The 17,344-nt window shown below is 40.9% G+C and overlaps 1 protein-coding gene across 1 annotated transcript; it reads right to left on the reverse strand.

The window, feature by feature from the left end:
• Nucleotides 1-3,166: 3,166 nt before the first annotated feature.
• LOC141589827 (uncharacterized) lies at nt 3,167-16,092 on the reverse strand. The gene is made up of 7 exons (XM_074410451.1): nt 16,066-16,092; nt 15,754-15,909; nt 5,744-5,813; nt 4,874-5,406; nt 4,099-4,490; nt 3,299-3,558; nt 3,167-3,213 (listed from the first exon to the last, which is right to left on the reverse strand). The coding sequence occupies exons 1-7, from the start codon at nt 16,090-16,092 to the stop codon at nt 3,167-3,169; spliced, it is 1,485 nt and encodes a 494-aa protein (XP_074266552.1).
• Nucleotides 16,093-17,344: the final 1,252 nt, after the last annotated feature.

Genomic DNA, 17,344 nt, shown 5'->3' on the forward strand with positions numbered 1-17,344 from the left:
TCTATGGGTGAACGAAAGCCACAATGTATAATTACTGACTAATGTCCAGAAATAAAGAAGGAAATGCACGTTGTTTTCAAGAACGTTAAGTACGGATATTGCATGTGCCATATTATGCAAAAGGTAACTAATAATATTAGGACTGCAATATCTAAAGAGACTGATTTTGTGAGTTAATTGAATGTTGTAGTTTGGGACTCTAACTTATAACCTGTGGAATTTTGAAGAAAAGTGGTTTCAATTAGTTATTGAACATATGGGATCTAGTCAATTTATGGTTGTCATACATGCATTAAAAAGAAGAAGATCCCAAATTATTATCGTGATATTCCTATGGGGTGTCTTTTACGAACAACTCAATGATCTGAGAGTTAGAATAACTTTTTCAAGCGTTTTAAAAATATATATGGTACACTTGTTCAATTCTTGATGCAACCGGATACACACCAGATCAGACGACATCCTTCTTTACACACCAACCACTTATCCTTTCGCATCGGTACCAAGTTCGAATTATTGAATTAGTGATTCAAAATTAGGTTTATTGTATTTAATTAATTTATTAATTACTTGTTGCATGTTAGTTGGAGTACCCACTATTCACGTTCATTAGGAGATAGTGATGGTTTAGTTGCTAGTTGCTAGTTTAGTGGATTAGTAGATGTTAATAAGTGGCTTAAGGGTAGGGTTAGTTTATTTTATCATGCCTATATAATATGCATAAGTTGTATGAAGTTTATGCAATTGCACATCAGTAGTTTTACGTTCCTAAAATTTACATTTTGCTTTGCCTTATGTATCTCTTTTTCCCAACAAAGTGGTATCTAAGCATCGGGTTTCGATCCTAACGTTTGTTGATAAAAATCAAAATCATTAATGGCTTTCAACCATTTATCCCTTCAATATACTATTTCTAAGAGGGACAATTATCAATATTGGTCTATCAAAATGAAATCTCATTTGATTTGAAATTGAATTTGTGGGAGGTTATAGTGAGTAATTTTTAGCCGACTTCTCTTCCAGAAAATCTAACTCTAATTCAAATAAGAAAAATATGATGAGGATAGAGTAAAGACGCCAAAAGCCCTCTCGTGTACCCATTTCGTGGTCTCCAAAGATATGTTTTCTCTTATTATGGCATGTGAGTCACCAAAAAAAAGAAGGGAGATGCTAAAGCAATAGTTTGAAGGCAATGAGAAAATACAATTAATGCAAGTATTGAATCTTAAAACGGAATTCGAGATGCAAAGAATGAAGAAATATGAGATTATCAAAGAATGTGGGTAAGATTATGACCATTGTCAATCTAATTAGGTTACTAGGTGAGAATTTTCATGATGAAAGTGTGATTGATAAAATTTTAGTCTTTGTTTCGGAAATTTATGAGAATAAAATTTTAGCACTTCAAGATTCCAAAGACCTTTCCAAAAAATATCTTTAGGAGAGTTAGTTAATGCTCTTAGTGATGTAGATCAATGCAGGTCTATGCGGGGGGAAGATATTGATGAGTCATATTTATATACATGTTTATGCTCCCTTAGTTATGATTGAAACGGCTTTTGTGTTATTATATGTCATTTTGATGTCGTTTATGTTAGAATGTCTATACTTCCGTCATTTTGTGTTTTAAGGTAGATTTGATGCATTCGAGGTAAAATTAGACGATATAGAGCACAGTGGAGTCGGCAAGACGAAGTACTAGAGAATGGACACGAGAACCGAGGAAAGAATGAAGAGAAATAAATAATAAAACACAAACATATGGCTGTTTTTTGGAGGATCCTTGATCGATTAACTACTCTACTCGATCGATTCTAGTGACGTCAGCCTAGATCGAGTAGGTTTACCCCTAATACATCAAGGAACCTACTATCTGATGACTTGCGACTTTCCTTAAGTCGGTTTATGCTATTATTATATTTTATCATAACTCATACACTAATTAGGTTACACTTTATATTATTCAAAATTCTTAGAATTAATTTGTTACTCGCATTATTCCAGATCCAAAAACTTCATTGCTTTAGTTCATTCAATCTTGTAATCGGTATTTTCTCAATCTTTCGTTATTATTTAATTAATTGCTCGTTTATACTTTAATCATTCTCTATTTATCTTTCATATTGTGAGATCTTGTAAAAACTCTCAATTTTTAAATGATATAATAATAGGAGTCGCAGTAGGTTTTATAAAAAACATACAAAACAATTTAAACGGAAAAGGCCCTTTTGATTCCCGTATGGGGACTGATCTGTCACTCCAGTTTGAACCAAAGATTACGGATTCAGGGGTAAAAGTACGGTCAGGGAAGATGTTAGACACCCAGACCGCCCATCAAACTGACGACCTCTACTATTTACTTATAATATTGTATATTTGACGAAATTAATAATAAAAAATATTTTAAAATGATTTTATACAAGACTATACAAATTATTTACGTGTGTGGATTAACTAAGTTAAGCTATTTACAAATTATACAAACAAATAAATTATATTATGACAATAGAAAAATAAGAAGTAAAATATGACACCCTCAGGCCTACTTGAATTGAATTTAGAGCGTCTTTATGCTCAAAAATAGGATCAATGTATGGAACGGTATTTTGTATGGAAAGTAGTATTTTGTGAGAGGTCATATGATAGTAATAACTTTTCTGTATATTTTCTGTGTGTTTTCTATGTGTTGAATGAGGATATCAAGAGGAGTATTTATACTAGTTAGGACGAGAGTGTTTGACAAACTCTAAAATTTGTGTCCGATAGAATTTAAGCTCGTCTTTTTTTTATCTTGCTTTGTTGGTTTCCTTGTGATGTTGCGTGCATCAATTTTCCAAATACTATTACAAGTTTACTCCTTTTTTTTGGTACACAAGAGGGCATAGCCCATAACTAAGGAACTAGACGAGGGGTTGTAACACCCATAATATCCTCGCGTATAATAGTACGGAGAGCCGCAGGGGGTTCATCGAGATGAGTCACGGTTGTGGACGACGAAACTCCTTGATTAGCTAACCAGTCACTAGCTTTGTTAGCTTCTCGATACACATGTAAAAGCTTGACCTTCCAACCGGGTTCTTAGATTAGCTCTCTACATCGACTGAGAAGATGGCGAAGGCTATTACTAAGTAGCTGTTCCTCTAACACCAAGTTCACACAAGTGACATTATCCATATGGATTAAAAGCTTGTCTATATGCAGTTCCTTTGCGCGCTGAAGATCAGTAAGTAAGGCGAGCATCTTCGCTCTCATCGAGGTACAAATACCCCCGAGAAAAGATAAGCTGAAATAAAGTTACCTGTATCGTCTCTAAAAATACCTCCACATCCTGCAGGACCTGGGTTCCCCTTAGACGCACCGTCAGTATTCAAAAGGCACCAACCAAGAGGAGGTGGATGCCAACGAATGAAAATCTCGTTACGAATTGAGTCGGGCGTAGGAATAAACAGAGAGAATCTATCGAAAGCCTGCTTGGATGCTTCGAACTGTTGATGAAGGAGAGCACTTGGATTAGTAGGATTTTCGTTAGAACGGCCAAACGCGACATTATTCCTCCACCTTCAAATCCACCAACACGTAATAGCGAACTTCATCGACCAATCTTGTATATCCACAATCACCTTATTAGAAGCATTTAGCGAAATCCAATCCGAAAACGAAGATAAATAAAAAGCGGACGATGAATTAGAAATACCCAGTGAGGACCATATTTCTCGGGAAATGGGGCAATGCCTAAGAACATGGTCCATAGTCTCCTCACTAGCTTTGCACCGTGGACAGCTTGGATCTTCTGAAAGATTACGCCTGACTCGGTTCACATTGCACATAGGTCGACGATGTGCAGCTAGCCATATAAAGAATTTAATTCGTTGTTGGACCGGGAGCTTCCAAATTACGTGCCATTGTACCTGATTAACTTCCGGGAACGGTTCCAATGCTTTGATAATGTTCAAAGCAGATTTTATAGAAAATTTACCATGAGACGTACCGTTCCAATAAAGAGAGTCAACTAAATTAGGATCCGGAGATAGCGAAAAAGAGGCTATTTTCAGAAGGTATTCTTGCGGTAAATAATTGGCGAAAATATCCCATTTTCACCAGTTATTTTCGTCCCACATATCACTCACCGTAGCTCCTAATAAGGAATTAGGAATGGGCATTACAGCAATGTCGGAAAGAGTCCCGGCTTCAACCCATGAAGGATCCCAAAAGAGAGTCCTGTGACCGTTTCCAACTGCCGAGGTTGTTCCTTTTGCTATATTACCTGCGTGAGATAAAATGCCTGCCCACACATTAGACATATTAGCTTTGGATGTAAACATATCAACGTCACACCTCCCATTGCAATACTTCGCTCGAAGAACTCGAGACCAGAGACTTTGAGGTTCTACTAAGACTCTCCAACCCAATTTTGTGAGGAAAGCGGCATTAGCTTGACGGGAAGACGTAATGCCGAGCCCACCAGCAGCTTTCGGTTTTTGTATAGTCTCCTATGAAATAAGATGAACCTTCCTTTTCTCCTCATTCCCTCCCCAGAGAAAGATTCTCATTTTGCGGTCTAGCGAATCACAAGTAGTTTTCGGAATCTTCGCCGTCTGCATACTATAATTAGCCATAGTTGACAAAGTGGATTGGACTAATGTAGCTCTACCCGCAAGGGATAGATGCTTGGTGCTCCAACCTGCTAGTCTTCGATTAAACCGCTCCATGATGTTTGAAAAAGTATGTCTTGTAACCCGTCCATTGATTGTAGGCATACCCAAATATGAGCCTAAATCTGTAGTTATCTCGAAACCCAGCCGGCTCGAGACAGCTTGTTGGACGTCTACACGAGTGTATGAAGAGAAAAAACGCGGGATTTAGCTAGGCTAACCTTTTCGCCAGAAGCTTGACAAAAGATATCCAATACTTTAATTATGACTGCCGCCTGGTCGGTTGTAGCCTCTGCAAATAAGACCATGTCGTCTGCAAAAAAGAGGTTAGAAATGCGAGGTCCATTCAAGCAAACTGAGATTGGCTTCCAATTATTTTCCCGAACTTCCGCATTAATAAGCTGCTGTAATTTCTCTAGACACATAACAAAGAGGTAGGATGAAAGAGGATCCCCTTGTCGAACACCTCTCGATGGCGTAAACATTTCAGTCGGTTCCCCGTTCCATAAGATTTGCATCCTAGAAGTTGTTACACATTCCATAATGACATCGACTAAATAAGCCGGTATGCACATGTCGTTTAGAGTATCTCGAATAAAATCCCAGCACAGACGATCATAGGCTTTTTCAAGATCAATTTTTATCGCCATAAACCCTCTATTACCCTTGTTTTTTCTCATGGTATGAATAACCTCTTGGAATACCACAATATTATCGGATATTTTCCAACCCGGAACAAACCCGCTTTGAGTCTCTGAAATTAAACGAGGTAGCACCCGTTTTATTCTATTGGCCAAAATTTTACTAACAATTTTATAAGAAACATTACAAAGACTTATCGGACGAAATTGCGTGATATATTCGGGACCAGTTACCTTGGGGATTAGAATTATGTGAGTATCGTTAAAATCAGCCGGGAATCCCTTCCCTTGGAGAGCTTTGATGACCGTCGCACAGACCGACTTTCGCACTAACTCCCAATTCTTTTGATAAAATAGAGCTTGAAAACCATCGGGACCCGGAGCTTTTAAAGCCCCCATATTATGAACCACACTCGATCTCAGTCTCGGTATACGGGCGTGTGAGCCAACCAAAGTCGTCAGGACTTAATTCGGGAAAAAGATCGTATGGGACATCAGCATTCGCATCATAATCACCTTCCTGTGTATAGAGATTTTTATAAAAATCAACTACCAGATCAATAAGGGCATTTCGATCCTCCACCCAAGTGCCTTCGCTGTTTTTGAGGGAATTAATTCGGTTACGCCAACGACGAACGAGGGTACTAACATGAAAAAAGAAGATGTTTCTATCTCCATCCCTAATAAAATCAACTCGCGATTTCTTGTACTAAAGGATTTCTTCGCGTTCGAGTGTTTCGTCTAATTCTCTACGAAGTTTAGCCTCCAACACAATAGTTCCTTTATCTCGTACAAAGGGCAACTTTTTTTGACATCCATTAATTCTAGCAAAGAGTTCTCTCTTCTTCCTAAAAATATTACCGAACACTTCTTCATTCCAAGTCTGTAATTTTGTAGAAAGAGTGATAATTTAGGTGGATAACTCTCCTTCGGGTTGCCAATTACTGGTAATAAGTTCAGAAAATTTATCGTGAGTTAGCCACGCGGCTTGAAAACGAAACGGTCTATGAATGGCATTGAGAGGGGCGAAACCATTAGGGGATATCAAAAGGGGGCAGTGGTCGGATTGTATAGCCGGCAGATGTTTAACACTTGCCTTGCTGAATAAAAGACTCCAATCACTATTGCATAAAGCACGGTCCAACCTAGCACTCTGCCTAGTTTCAACGCTATTACCTCGGGACCAAGTATGAGCAACACCTAAAAATTCCAGTTCGACCAATTCGCATGATTCGATCCAACTATTAAACAAATCACATCGACGGGCTATATTTGCATCTCCTCCATGTCTTTCAGAGAGATTCCGGCCATATTAAAAGTTTACTCCTGGTGCACTTCCTTTCTTCCACCTTTGTCAAAACCGTATGATTCATGTTATTCACTAATACCAACACCAAGTGGATTAGTATTCTATTACATATGGGCTTGTATAAGTGTATGAGTCATAAAACGATAGCTTTTCCCGTCACTCATAGTTTATTTAGGCCCACTTATTAATTATTTTCAATCCAAAACGTGGCACAATTTATGATGAGCTGTTTATTATTTACGGTTTCATGCCGTTAGTATATCAACTGATAATTTATTCTATGGGTGTAATTATTATAATTGAATAAATGGTCCATGAATATAGTAAGTGGTCGAAGTGGACCGAGTGATAAAAATGGTTGTTTTTGGGAGGATTTTAAGCATAAATAACCTTATATCAAATTCAAGTAAGTTTCATTCCGAAATAAAAAAGGGCCTCATCATCGGGTGTCCAAAAGGCTAGCAGACATTTTGAGGTGTCTATAGAAGCCCCCACTTTGGCCGAGTCTGAGTAAGGCGAAGGTCAAAGTAGTCCAATCGGGACATATAAGGTTAAGATACGTTCTTGGGCCTCTTATATTACTTGTCTGGAGTAGCTAGAATATGGGGAAGCAAAAAATTGTTTCTGTTTTCTTGGACTTGCTTAGCTTCGCAGGTGAACGAAAGTGGATGAAGTTAAATTTCTTTAATTATCCCGCAGGTGAACAGACTGTTTAGTTTTGCAGGTGAACGAAACTGGATTTTTTTGAATTATTCTGCAGGTGAACGAAACTAGACTGCTTAGTCTCACAGGTGAACAAGACTAGATTACTTAGCTTTGCAGGTGAACAAAGCTGGATTTTTAAAATGATTTCGCAGGTGAACGGAACTTAAATGTTTAGTCTAGCAAGGGAACGAAAGGAACTGGATTGCTTAGCTTTGTAGGTGAACAAAGCTGGATTTCTTTAAAACTTTCCGCAAGTGAACGGAATTGGATTTGCTTAGCTTTGCAGGTGAACGGAATTGGATTTGCTTAGCTTTTCAGGTGAACAAAGCCGGATTGCTTAGTCTCACAGGTGAATGGACTGGATTTGCTTTGTTTCACAGGTGAACAAAACTAGATTTGGTTAAAATATATTCCGCAGGTGAACGGAATTTAATTTTGCGGTTGAACAAAACCAGATAGTGATATTCCGCGGGTGAGCGAGGCTTAATTTCACGGGTGGGCGATATCAGATAAAATAATTTCGTGGGTGAGCGAAATTGGAAATAATGATTCATTTCGTAGGTGCGTGGGATTTAACTATAAGAAGCCCCCACTTTGAACGAGTCTGAGTAAGACGATTGTTAAAGTCGTCAACTAAGAATAATGTATGACATCTAAGATTCAAATGTATGTCCTAGATATAATGCATGTATGTTGAATGCAAATGTTGGTTTCGAAAATAATTTAAATGAGTATCAAAAGAAAATTTTTTTTCTTTAAAATATTTTAAAAAAGATGGGGTCTGACCCAAATGTGATCCAATTAGAAGGACTTGACAGTGTTACTCTAGAAGTAACATCTAACAATTTCTCCATTGTGGAGAAGGATTGTATCATTTTTGTTTGACCTTTGAATTTGAGTTATATTTTGATGAGTGTTGCCATCTTTACAGTAACAAGCTATGCTAATTACGCAAAACTAATACCATAGAAAAAAAATACTTTTGTGACTGTATAAATAAAGTGTACATCCCCGAATTATTAGATGTTAAACGGGGGTGATAAATGGAGTGGAGTAGAAGGTTTCATGGCATTAGAAGACACTGAAGACCTGTGTGCCTCTATCACTCACCTAAATGAATGAAAGGATCGTCCTAAGAGTAATGGAGACATTGTAATTGTGGATTGACTCGTCTGATAAAGGGAAAATTACTACTCTGGAATTTGAATTGTAAATTTCTGAGAAATAAAATATGATTACTTTGTAACTTTATTTGCAACTTGAACTGGAAATTTTTGTGTTCAATGCCTTTAATTATGTCTTCTATTTATATAATCAATGTTATTTTAGTGGTGTGAGTAGCTAAATCATAAATTTAGAGTGAAAGAGGATCTAGGTTGTTAGAAGGGAATTGTTTAATTGATTGTTAGTAGTATTACATAAACTGTCATTTTATTGCTATCATAAATCTAGCTAATTAATTAATGACAATGATTAGTTAACTAGTATTGCGAATTAGGATTATCATCGACCGGGTTAAGACTAATAAAGGCTACGAAAATCGAATAAAATAACTTTAATGATAGCGACCAAAATGTTTTACTTAGATCTAAAGGGCATAATTAAGTCGACCGATCTTATGACCTCAGACAGTTTAATTGACCGTTTAATTGACTAAATTATATCCTCGTATAACATACATGGTGAATCCGAAGCATAGACCTTTTAATCTTTTTAAATTTGTCTTTATTATATTTGCAATTAGCTATATAAATCAACCAATCAAAATGACACGTCTGTCGCGTACCTGTCAAAAATAAAACCTAACGGTCTCAACTAAATATGTAGTAGAGGCAGTCGAGTATCGAATCCACAGGGAGGAATGTAACTACAGCTATCTATTTCTAATTCTAAGGTAACAATTGGGTTTGATTAATTTTTGGTTCTAAACTACGGAGTAAAAGGAAGAGAAATAAGGGCAGAGCAGTAAGGCAAGAAAATGATTTTAAACTATCAAATAGAGAGGGACATGTCGGGAATTCGGTTCACTACGGTAGTACAACAACTCGGCAGTAAATGACTCAGACGAACTAATGTGAGACGGATATTAGAAGGTCCTTTCGGTCCACTTCCCACCCTAAAATACCACTAACTTAACTTTCGTCCTCATTAGGGTAGTCTACTGTTTATAGCAGGCCTATTTAATCCAATCTTTCGATCCAGGGTTAATTGTAGCCAGATTAATGGGTGACATAGAAGCGTGCACTCAACTAGGTCGAGAATTACAATTATATTGCTATAGTGACAGAGTCTCTTATGTCAATTCGCCTAATTCATTCACTACGTCGTCATTATTCTACCGCAGATCCCCTAATCCCAACATGAAGGGATTTAGCTACTCATATTCGTAATAAAACTAACAGCATGTAAATTTCCAGCAGATGACATAATGAAATGATAATAAAAATTGCTAATAGAAATTAGGGCAGAAAGAGACAATAACATAAAACAAGAATTAAACAACAAAGGAAGGTTAATTATTATTAAAAGGGAAAGAGAATTACAATCCAGCAATTTCCGGCGTAAAGAACGAAATCCGAGCAAAGAAAATCCAACGTCGAAAGTAACAGTCTAATGTAGAAGAGAGTAAAAACTAGATAAAAAGAATACTGGATGGATAGAGAATAAAAAGATGACTAATAACCTAGTTAAACATAGGTTATATAGCCAAACAAAAAAGTGTTTAAGCGGAATTATTAAAACACGGACTAATTAAAGCCCACAGACGGAAATCCTCTCGATCGAGTAGGTAACACCACTCGATCGACCAACGTCTTGGCAGAAACCCCTCGATCGACCAGAAGGGTTCTCGATCGAGGACCAGATCAAATGCAGCTTACTCGATCGAGTGAGGAACAGCTCGATCGAGTCTTGGGAAGCTTAGGGACCTCTCGATCGTCCTATAAACTGCTCGATAGACCACCAATCAACTCGATAGACCACTTGAGTCTTCAATTCAGCTCACGTCTTCACCCAAATGCTTCGTAATGCGTGCAACGACACTTCAAGTGCAGCATCTCACTCCGGGACAATCCCGTCTCCTCTAAATGCATGCAAAAAGGACGAAATGGAGCATGGTTTCGCTACTTCCGCGATTATCCCTACAAAAAGGACAAAATACACCAAAGTAGCCAATTCGGGGCAAAATACTATAAAAACAGTATATAAATGCATAGAAATACGTGCTGAAATAGGCCAAAAAGACTATACATTAGGCACGTATCAAATCTTCCCAAACCAAACCTTTACTCGCCCTCGAGTAAACTCAAAACTAAACTAATGGAACGGAAATGATAACTCAGAGCTAGCTTAACTTGTCTACTTGAACCGATTTAATGCAACAGAAATCAACAGTTAAAGCTAGGCAGTCAATACGCAAACGAATTATAAGCTGTTCAGGAATAAGGCTGACCTATCGACCTTGCAAGACCAACAAAACTGGACTCTCACGTGGTCACTCTTCTCTCATGAAGCAAAGGGCAAATGTTATATGTAAAAGAGAGAAGAAAGACAATCACTCACCTAACTGCGACCTACATAGCATGCATGCAACAAAAATGAAAGACAATTCAAGTACTAATGCACACACTCCAACCAATAATGTCCGTCACAGCCGAGGGTTTGCAAATAATATGGGAATAGTGAGGTTCAGGTGAGACAAGGCAAAACAAGTTATGGAAATGTGGAGGTAAAAGCGTCAAGCTAGTTCCTAACAGGACCATAATAAACCATCCGGATCTCAAACTGACTGAAAGACTAACACAGGTGCCCTTCACTTGGCACAAAACTCACTAGACTGGAAGCACAATCTCCTCAAAAAATATGGAATAAGAGTGGAGGAGCTAGACGGTCACAAAGTTCCCTTTTTTAAACACCGTCTGAGACAACTAACTGAAACAACCAACCCTCTTGTCGATTGTACGTCTTCGAACATCTTCTCAACTCTGACAAGAGGGGACAACTTTTTACACAATTTCTCTTTCTCTTTTTTTTTTCTTTCACGTGAATATCATCATTTTTTTTCATTTTCTATTTTTTTCTTTTCTTTCTTTCACGTTTTCTTTCTTTTTTTTTTTTTTTCTTTCTTTCCTCCTTCCTTAATACAACACCAACTCCAACAAGAGAGACAGGCCAAACTGCAATGGTAGACATACCAAAAAAGGACAAACTAACTAGCTTGACTAGGCAGGCTTAGTTTGGAATGTAGCTAATGGGTCAAAAAGGCAAGTTTGGCTAAAGTGGAGCTAAATGGGTGAAGATATATAAAGAAGGGGAATTTTCAAGACCCTCCCTGCATGTGACACCAACCACGGACCCGAATATGTGCATTTGACGAGAAATTGAATGTCATAAATGTGCAAATGAGACAAACATGCTATGCAAGGAGTACTACTCTCAAAATTCCTAATGAACTGGTCATGAATGTCACCAGTTATGGCTCTAAAACTCAGAATTTTTAAGTAGTTTGCCAGTTTATAGGTCAAGTCTAAACAGTCAGCTATTATTTGAACAGAAATTCGTAGACTATGCGTATGACAAGGCTGAAAACCATCAATAAAGTGCAAGGCTCAAGTAATATGACAAGTTATAGTGCAATTTCATCACGGGAATCTACCGTTCCGACTCAACCTAAATGCAAAAATAAACGTGAAATTTTTTTTTGAATTTTTAACAATTTCTAATTTTTTTGGATTTTTGATTTTTGAAAATAAACAACAAATGCAAACTGAAGAATTAAACGTGAATGCAAAACAAATGCAGATGCAGACTCAAAAGGATGCAATACCCTCCCCAAACCAAAACGGACAACGCCCTCGTTGTCCTCCAGCATACACCAGCAGAAAAATGGGGAATGGGAGTATACAACCAATAAAATAAAAATAAAGGAGACGAAAATAAAAGAGTAAGAAGACATACAAAACACGAACTTCCCCAAACCAGCCAGAAAACTGGGGAAGTGAGTAGACCAGTAGCTACTCGTCGTCGGCACCGCCGTCTCTCAGGTACTCCGACTCAGCAAAACGGTCTCCCCAAACCAGCAACAAACAAGGGGGAGACTCGGTCGTCGTCACCCAGTGGTCCTCCGGACCGGCACTTAGAACGGAGGGTCACTGCTCCTCTCGGCAGCTCTCGTGCCGCCGCTGCTCGCCCAGAACCGCACCTCTCGTGCTACCTCTGTCTCCTCCGGCTCCTCCTCTGAGTCAGAAGAAGGTGGAGGGTACCCGTCCGCTGGGTATCGGTAGAAGGAAGGATGCGGCCACCCCTCTGGAATCGGTCGCCGGGCTCGGATCTGGAACTCGTAGAGCGGGAATACAGCCAAGGCCATATCCCGTCTCATCTCAGTAAGGTACCTGCACAAATCCGGAGGCAAGGCATCACGACGCCCTTGGTCTGTGACCGCGGGCGCCTCTAAAGCAGGAGGGCAGACAAAGTTGGCCGGGAAAACCGAACCAGAAGGAGGGTCAAGTGGAGGTGGAGTATGAGTGGGTGTGGGTGTAGGCTGAGGCGTGGGTGTCGGTCCAGCCTGGGCCTGAGTCTGAGCCTGGGAGCTAGAAGAAGCTCCGGCCTCCCGCTTCCTCTTCTTAGAGGAAGAAGAGGGAGGGGTGAAGGTAAGGTGGTAGGTAGGTGGAGGTGGCCTCGCTCCCTCAGCAGCAGTAGGGAGCGGTGAAAGTGGCGGAAGGGTAGAGCACGGCAAGGTGACAGACGTGGAACCACAGATCTTCCACGTCCTCGCGCTCCCCTTCGCCTTTGGGAACCAGGTCAAGACAGCCATGGCATCGAGGTCAAGGTAAGCCATCTCGTCAGGTGAAGTGAGTGAAGGGTCAGTGGGGTAAAGGTGACGGGCGATCCTAGTCACTAGCCCGCCGCAGACAATAGCGGTCTTGACCCGAGTCCCAATTCCGTTCCAATGCTGAGCTACCAGATAGGCAATGTTTAGAACAAACGGGGAACCGGAGTCAATGTTGAGGTACCCCGCGAGAATCGCTAGCTCAGTGTTGGTCAAGTTATTGGGCTCAGGGCGCCCAAAAATAGTCTCACCTAACAAACGCAAGTAGTAACGGGGCGCAGGTAAGTGAACGTGAGCTCCCTTCCGTGAGTGGAAGGGAGTGTGAGACAGAGCAGCCCAGAGTGGCTGAAGAAGGTCTCGAGGTGGGTCAGTGAGGCCGTCACTAACTAGGCCTAAAACCTGCCCAAACTGAGCCAAAGTCCAGTGATGTGACTCATTGCGGAGTCGAAAGTAAATACAGGAACTGGAGTGGTCAGCAGTGTAAGAGTCGGTGTCAAAAGAGTAGGAGCTAAAAAACTCGTACGTAAGGGTACGAATGGTAGCCTCCGCATGGTAATCGACCGACATACCCGTCCCGTTTAATAAACTACAGACCTCCTCGTAGATGCCTAAGGTCTCTAGGTCAGCTCGTGCAAGGAAACGGGTGGAGGAGAGGGGGCAACGAAGTAAGGCGGCTAACCGTGTCCGGTGAGCCTCAGAAGTGAAACGTACCGAGGGCATCTTCGGTAGAGGTGTGAGAGCGCCTCTCTTGTAACAATGTACCTCGGAAGGGCTGGAAGTGATGGCTAATCGCTAGCCCGCCGGGTGTGTCCTCGGTGGCACCATACCAAGTGCGGGAAACGGGGCCTCGAATCCGCAATCCAAAGAAAGAGAAAGGCCTCGGGAGTGATGGTGGTGAAGCTCGAACCGAGCTCCCGGCTGAGCTGGGTGCGCCGTAGACTGTCCCTGCAGCTGAGACAAGTAAAACTGGTGCTGTGGTGGTGACTGAGGCAGAGCTAGTGGTAGCAGTAGGAGCCACTTGCTCGCTCGCAGACGAGCTGGAGGACGTACTAGTAGAAGAAAGAGAACTCGCGTCCATCCTGCATATTATCAAAGGGCATGAATAAGGTGAGGTAGCTGCTAACCGTGGTTAAAACAACCGCTAACCAACATGTGACAGCAAAGAGAAAGGCCCTATTGGTCGAAACAATCGACGTACAGCAATCAAAACCAAACAATTCCTCAAAGATTTTTCGAAAAACAGCATGTGAGTGGTGAATAAATGATGAAGCAGCGACTGCCAAGGGCTAAAACAGCATGAAACCAGAAATGGGGGCATGTATGACTCTGGGCAGTCGAGAATAATCACTCACAGCGCGAGATTCCTAACAATGTACATCAAGTAATGGCGATAGGGGACGGGAAAACAGATAACAGCAGCAAAAGGTAGTCAAGAAGCAGATTAAGCATAGCATGGCAGCATAAAACCGTCTTACAGTCGATAAATGTCGACTCACAGGGACCCTAGTCGCGGAAATCGCACAAAAATCGAATTAAACATGTAAAACACCGAGGAATTGCGATAAGATCATCAATAAGCAAATTAAGGGCATGTAAACACAATCAAATCGAAACAATTCGACTTAGACATGGAATTTTCGAGCCCTAATTCAAATCACCTCAAGAATTTCTACATAAATCAAGTGAAAATGCAAGGAATGTGATAGAAACACTTACTTGGTGATGATTATCCTATAATAAGAGCAAATAAACTTCAAATAGCAATCAACAAAGCGGATTTTTAATCAAAAACCCGCGGAACCCTAATTCCCTTGAAACCCGCGAAATCGAACACAAAAGAGGGGGAAAATAAGGGGATATTGAAGGTTTAGGTGCTAGCACTAGAATGTAGGTGGTGAATTTGATAAATTTTGGGCAAAAATTGGGGATTTGGGGAAGAAGGAATCGCAATAAGGGGGAGTGTTAGAGGAAATTAGGGATGAATTAGAAATGAATTAGGAAAATAAGAGTTTTAAGAAGAAAAACTCCCGTCGTTTACTGTTCATTCCACTCGATCGAGTGGTTTCAACCTCTCGATCGAGGACCTTTGATATCCCCTTTGCTCGATCGAATAAGAAACCTTTCGATCGACCTGTTCCTCTGTGGCCTTCCTCGATCGAGTAGCCAGCAGACTCGATCGAACCATCTTTCACTCGATCGAGTACAAAAGTACTCGATCGAGGACTTCCTCGTGTATATTTCCTTGAATTTCTACCTTTTCTTCCTCGAAATGCGTGCATTTCCCCAAACCTGCGTAAAACAATTCCAAACATATCCCAAATACCAAATACGCAGCAAAACAGTCTATAGTCTCAGTCTACGCTAAAAATTGTCTAACTAATTGTCCTAATAAAAACGTAATAAAATCAATTCAAAGGAAATTCAAAACTTGTCTATTACACTTTGTTACACGGGGCATTTCCCCGTTTAATTCCCATTAGCTTTCAGTAGCCCCTTCGTGGGCTTCTGACTGGAGGACGTCACTTCAGCGATACTGACCGTCCTCTTTGATTTCCATGAGCTTGAATTGCTGTTTGCAAGAGGAGGAGGAACATAGTTCAAATCTATGTAGGTTCGAACTGTCTTTGTTCTCGTCGCTCTGTCAGCTTCCTTAGCCTTCTTGGCTACAGTTTGATTGACAATGGTTCCACCCTGTCCTTTGACTGCTCCTTTCTTGCCTTCATCGTGCACTGCAGCAAGGACAACAGACGAATTTTTCTCCTTGTTGCTCTCAATCTGAGGCGGAGGGTCAGCAATAATAGCAATATTCTCCAGACTTTCATCCGGAGTGTCAATAATAGGGTCAACAGAAGAGAGGGCATTGCAAGGCTGAGCTTGCATGGGAGCCCTCCGGAATTGGGACTGACGAAAAGTCAGCTCCTCATCCCCTACCTGGAAGGTCAAAGTCTTCCCCGACATCTATCTTCGCTCGGGCGGTGGACAAAAATGGTCTCCCTAAAATGATAGGGGTGTGCACATCTTCGGGGATATCTAGGACGACAAAATCGACGGGAATAAAGAACTTCCCGATCCGAACAGGTACGTCTTCCGCTACACCTAGTGGCCGTGATAGACTACGGTCGGCCATCTGGACAGTCATGTTGGTGCAACTCAGTTTTGTCACACCAAGTCTCTTGGCTAGAGACAAAGGTAAAACACTTACGCTAGCGCCTAAATCGCATAGCGCATTATCAATCAATTGGATACCTATGTGACAAGGGATCGAAAAACTACCCGGGTCTGATTGCTTAATAGGTAGCTTATTTTGAGATAGGGCTGACCCCATCTCAGTCAAGGCTACGGTCTCATTATCATTTATGGTCCTCTCACGTGCTAAAATCTCTTTCATAAATTTCAAGTAAGAAGGTACCTTAGTCAGCAATTCAGTGAACGGCACGGAAACTTCCAAACTCTTCAAAAGCTCAACAAATTTGCTAAACTGTTGATTAATCTTGGTATTCTGCAGCCGCCTCGGGAAGGGAACAGTAATTGGAATCTCGAGTCCCTTATTTCTCGCCTCCAAAGTGTCTTCCGGAGCGAGTTCGGTATCCTTTGGACGCTTCTTACCTCTCGAACGAGGCCTTTCTGGTAATTCATCGCTTAAACGAGCACTAGCAGGCTCTCGAATAAGCTTCCCGTCATCAATGTTACTCGATCGAGCAGTGTGGTCACTCGATCGAGCTACTTCTTCAGCAACTTCAGTCGATCGAGCAACATCCCCACTCGATCGACCATCTTCAGCTTCCAGTTCACTCGATCGAGCAGGAAGACTACTCGATCGACCAGATTCTTCACCATTTCCACTCGATCGAACTGTTTCAGCACCAGACTTCAGTCGATCGAGTAACTGCTTCGTCGTGAGTCCTTTCCTCTTAGCAGAACACTGTTCATTATCAGCGACAACTTCCCTTGGGTCTGATTTCTTCATTTCTGGTCCTTCATAAGAGAGACCGCTTCTCAACTCTATCGATGCACCGTCTCATTTGGGTTCTTGTCATTTTGAGTTGGCAAATGACCGGGCTTCCTTGAAGATTGATTTTCAGCCAGTTGAGCAACTTGAGTCTCAAGTGCCTTGAATGCCGTGTCCTTCTGTTGTAATTGCTTCGCAATGGACTGCATCATGGACTTTAACTCGCCCATCTCACTCACCCCACTAGATGACGAAGCACCT

Source organism: Silene latifolia, chromosome 7 (genome assembly GCF_048544455.1).
Source record: "Silene latifolia isolate original U9 population chromosome 7, ASM4854445v1, whole genome shotgun sequence".
Classification (NCBI taxonomy): Eukaryota; Viridiplantae; Streptophyta; class Magnoliopsida; order Caryophyllales; family Caryophyllaceae; genus Silene; species Silene latifolia.

Bases quoted from the DNA above. Each gene is read 5' to 3' on its own strand.
- LOC141589827 (XM_074410451.1), bottom strand. From the start codon at position 16,092: ATGTCGGGGAAGACTTTGACCTTCCAG. The intron at 15,910-16,065 runs GTAGGGGATGAG...CCTCCGCCTCAG, and splicing joins GGAAGACTTTGACCTTCCAG to ATTGAGAGCAACAAGGAGAA. The intron at 3,559-4,098 runs GTGAAAATGGGA...GTGGATTTGAAG, and splicing joins ATGTGGGACGAAAATAACTG to GTGGAGGAATAATGTCGCGT.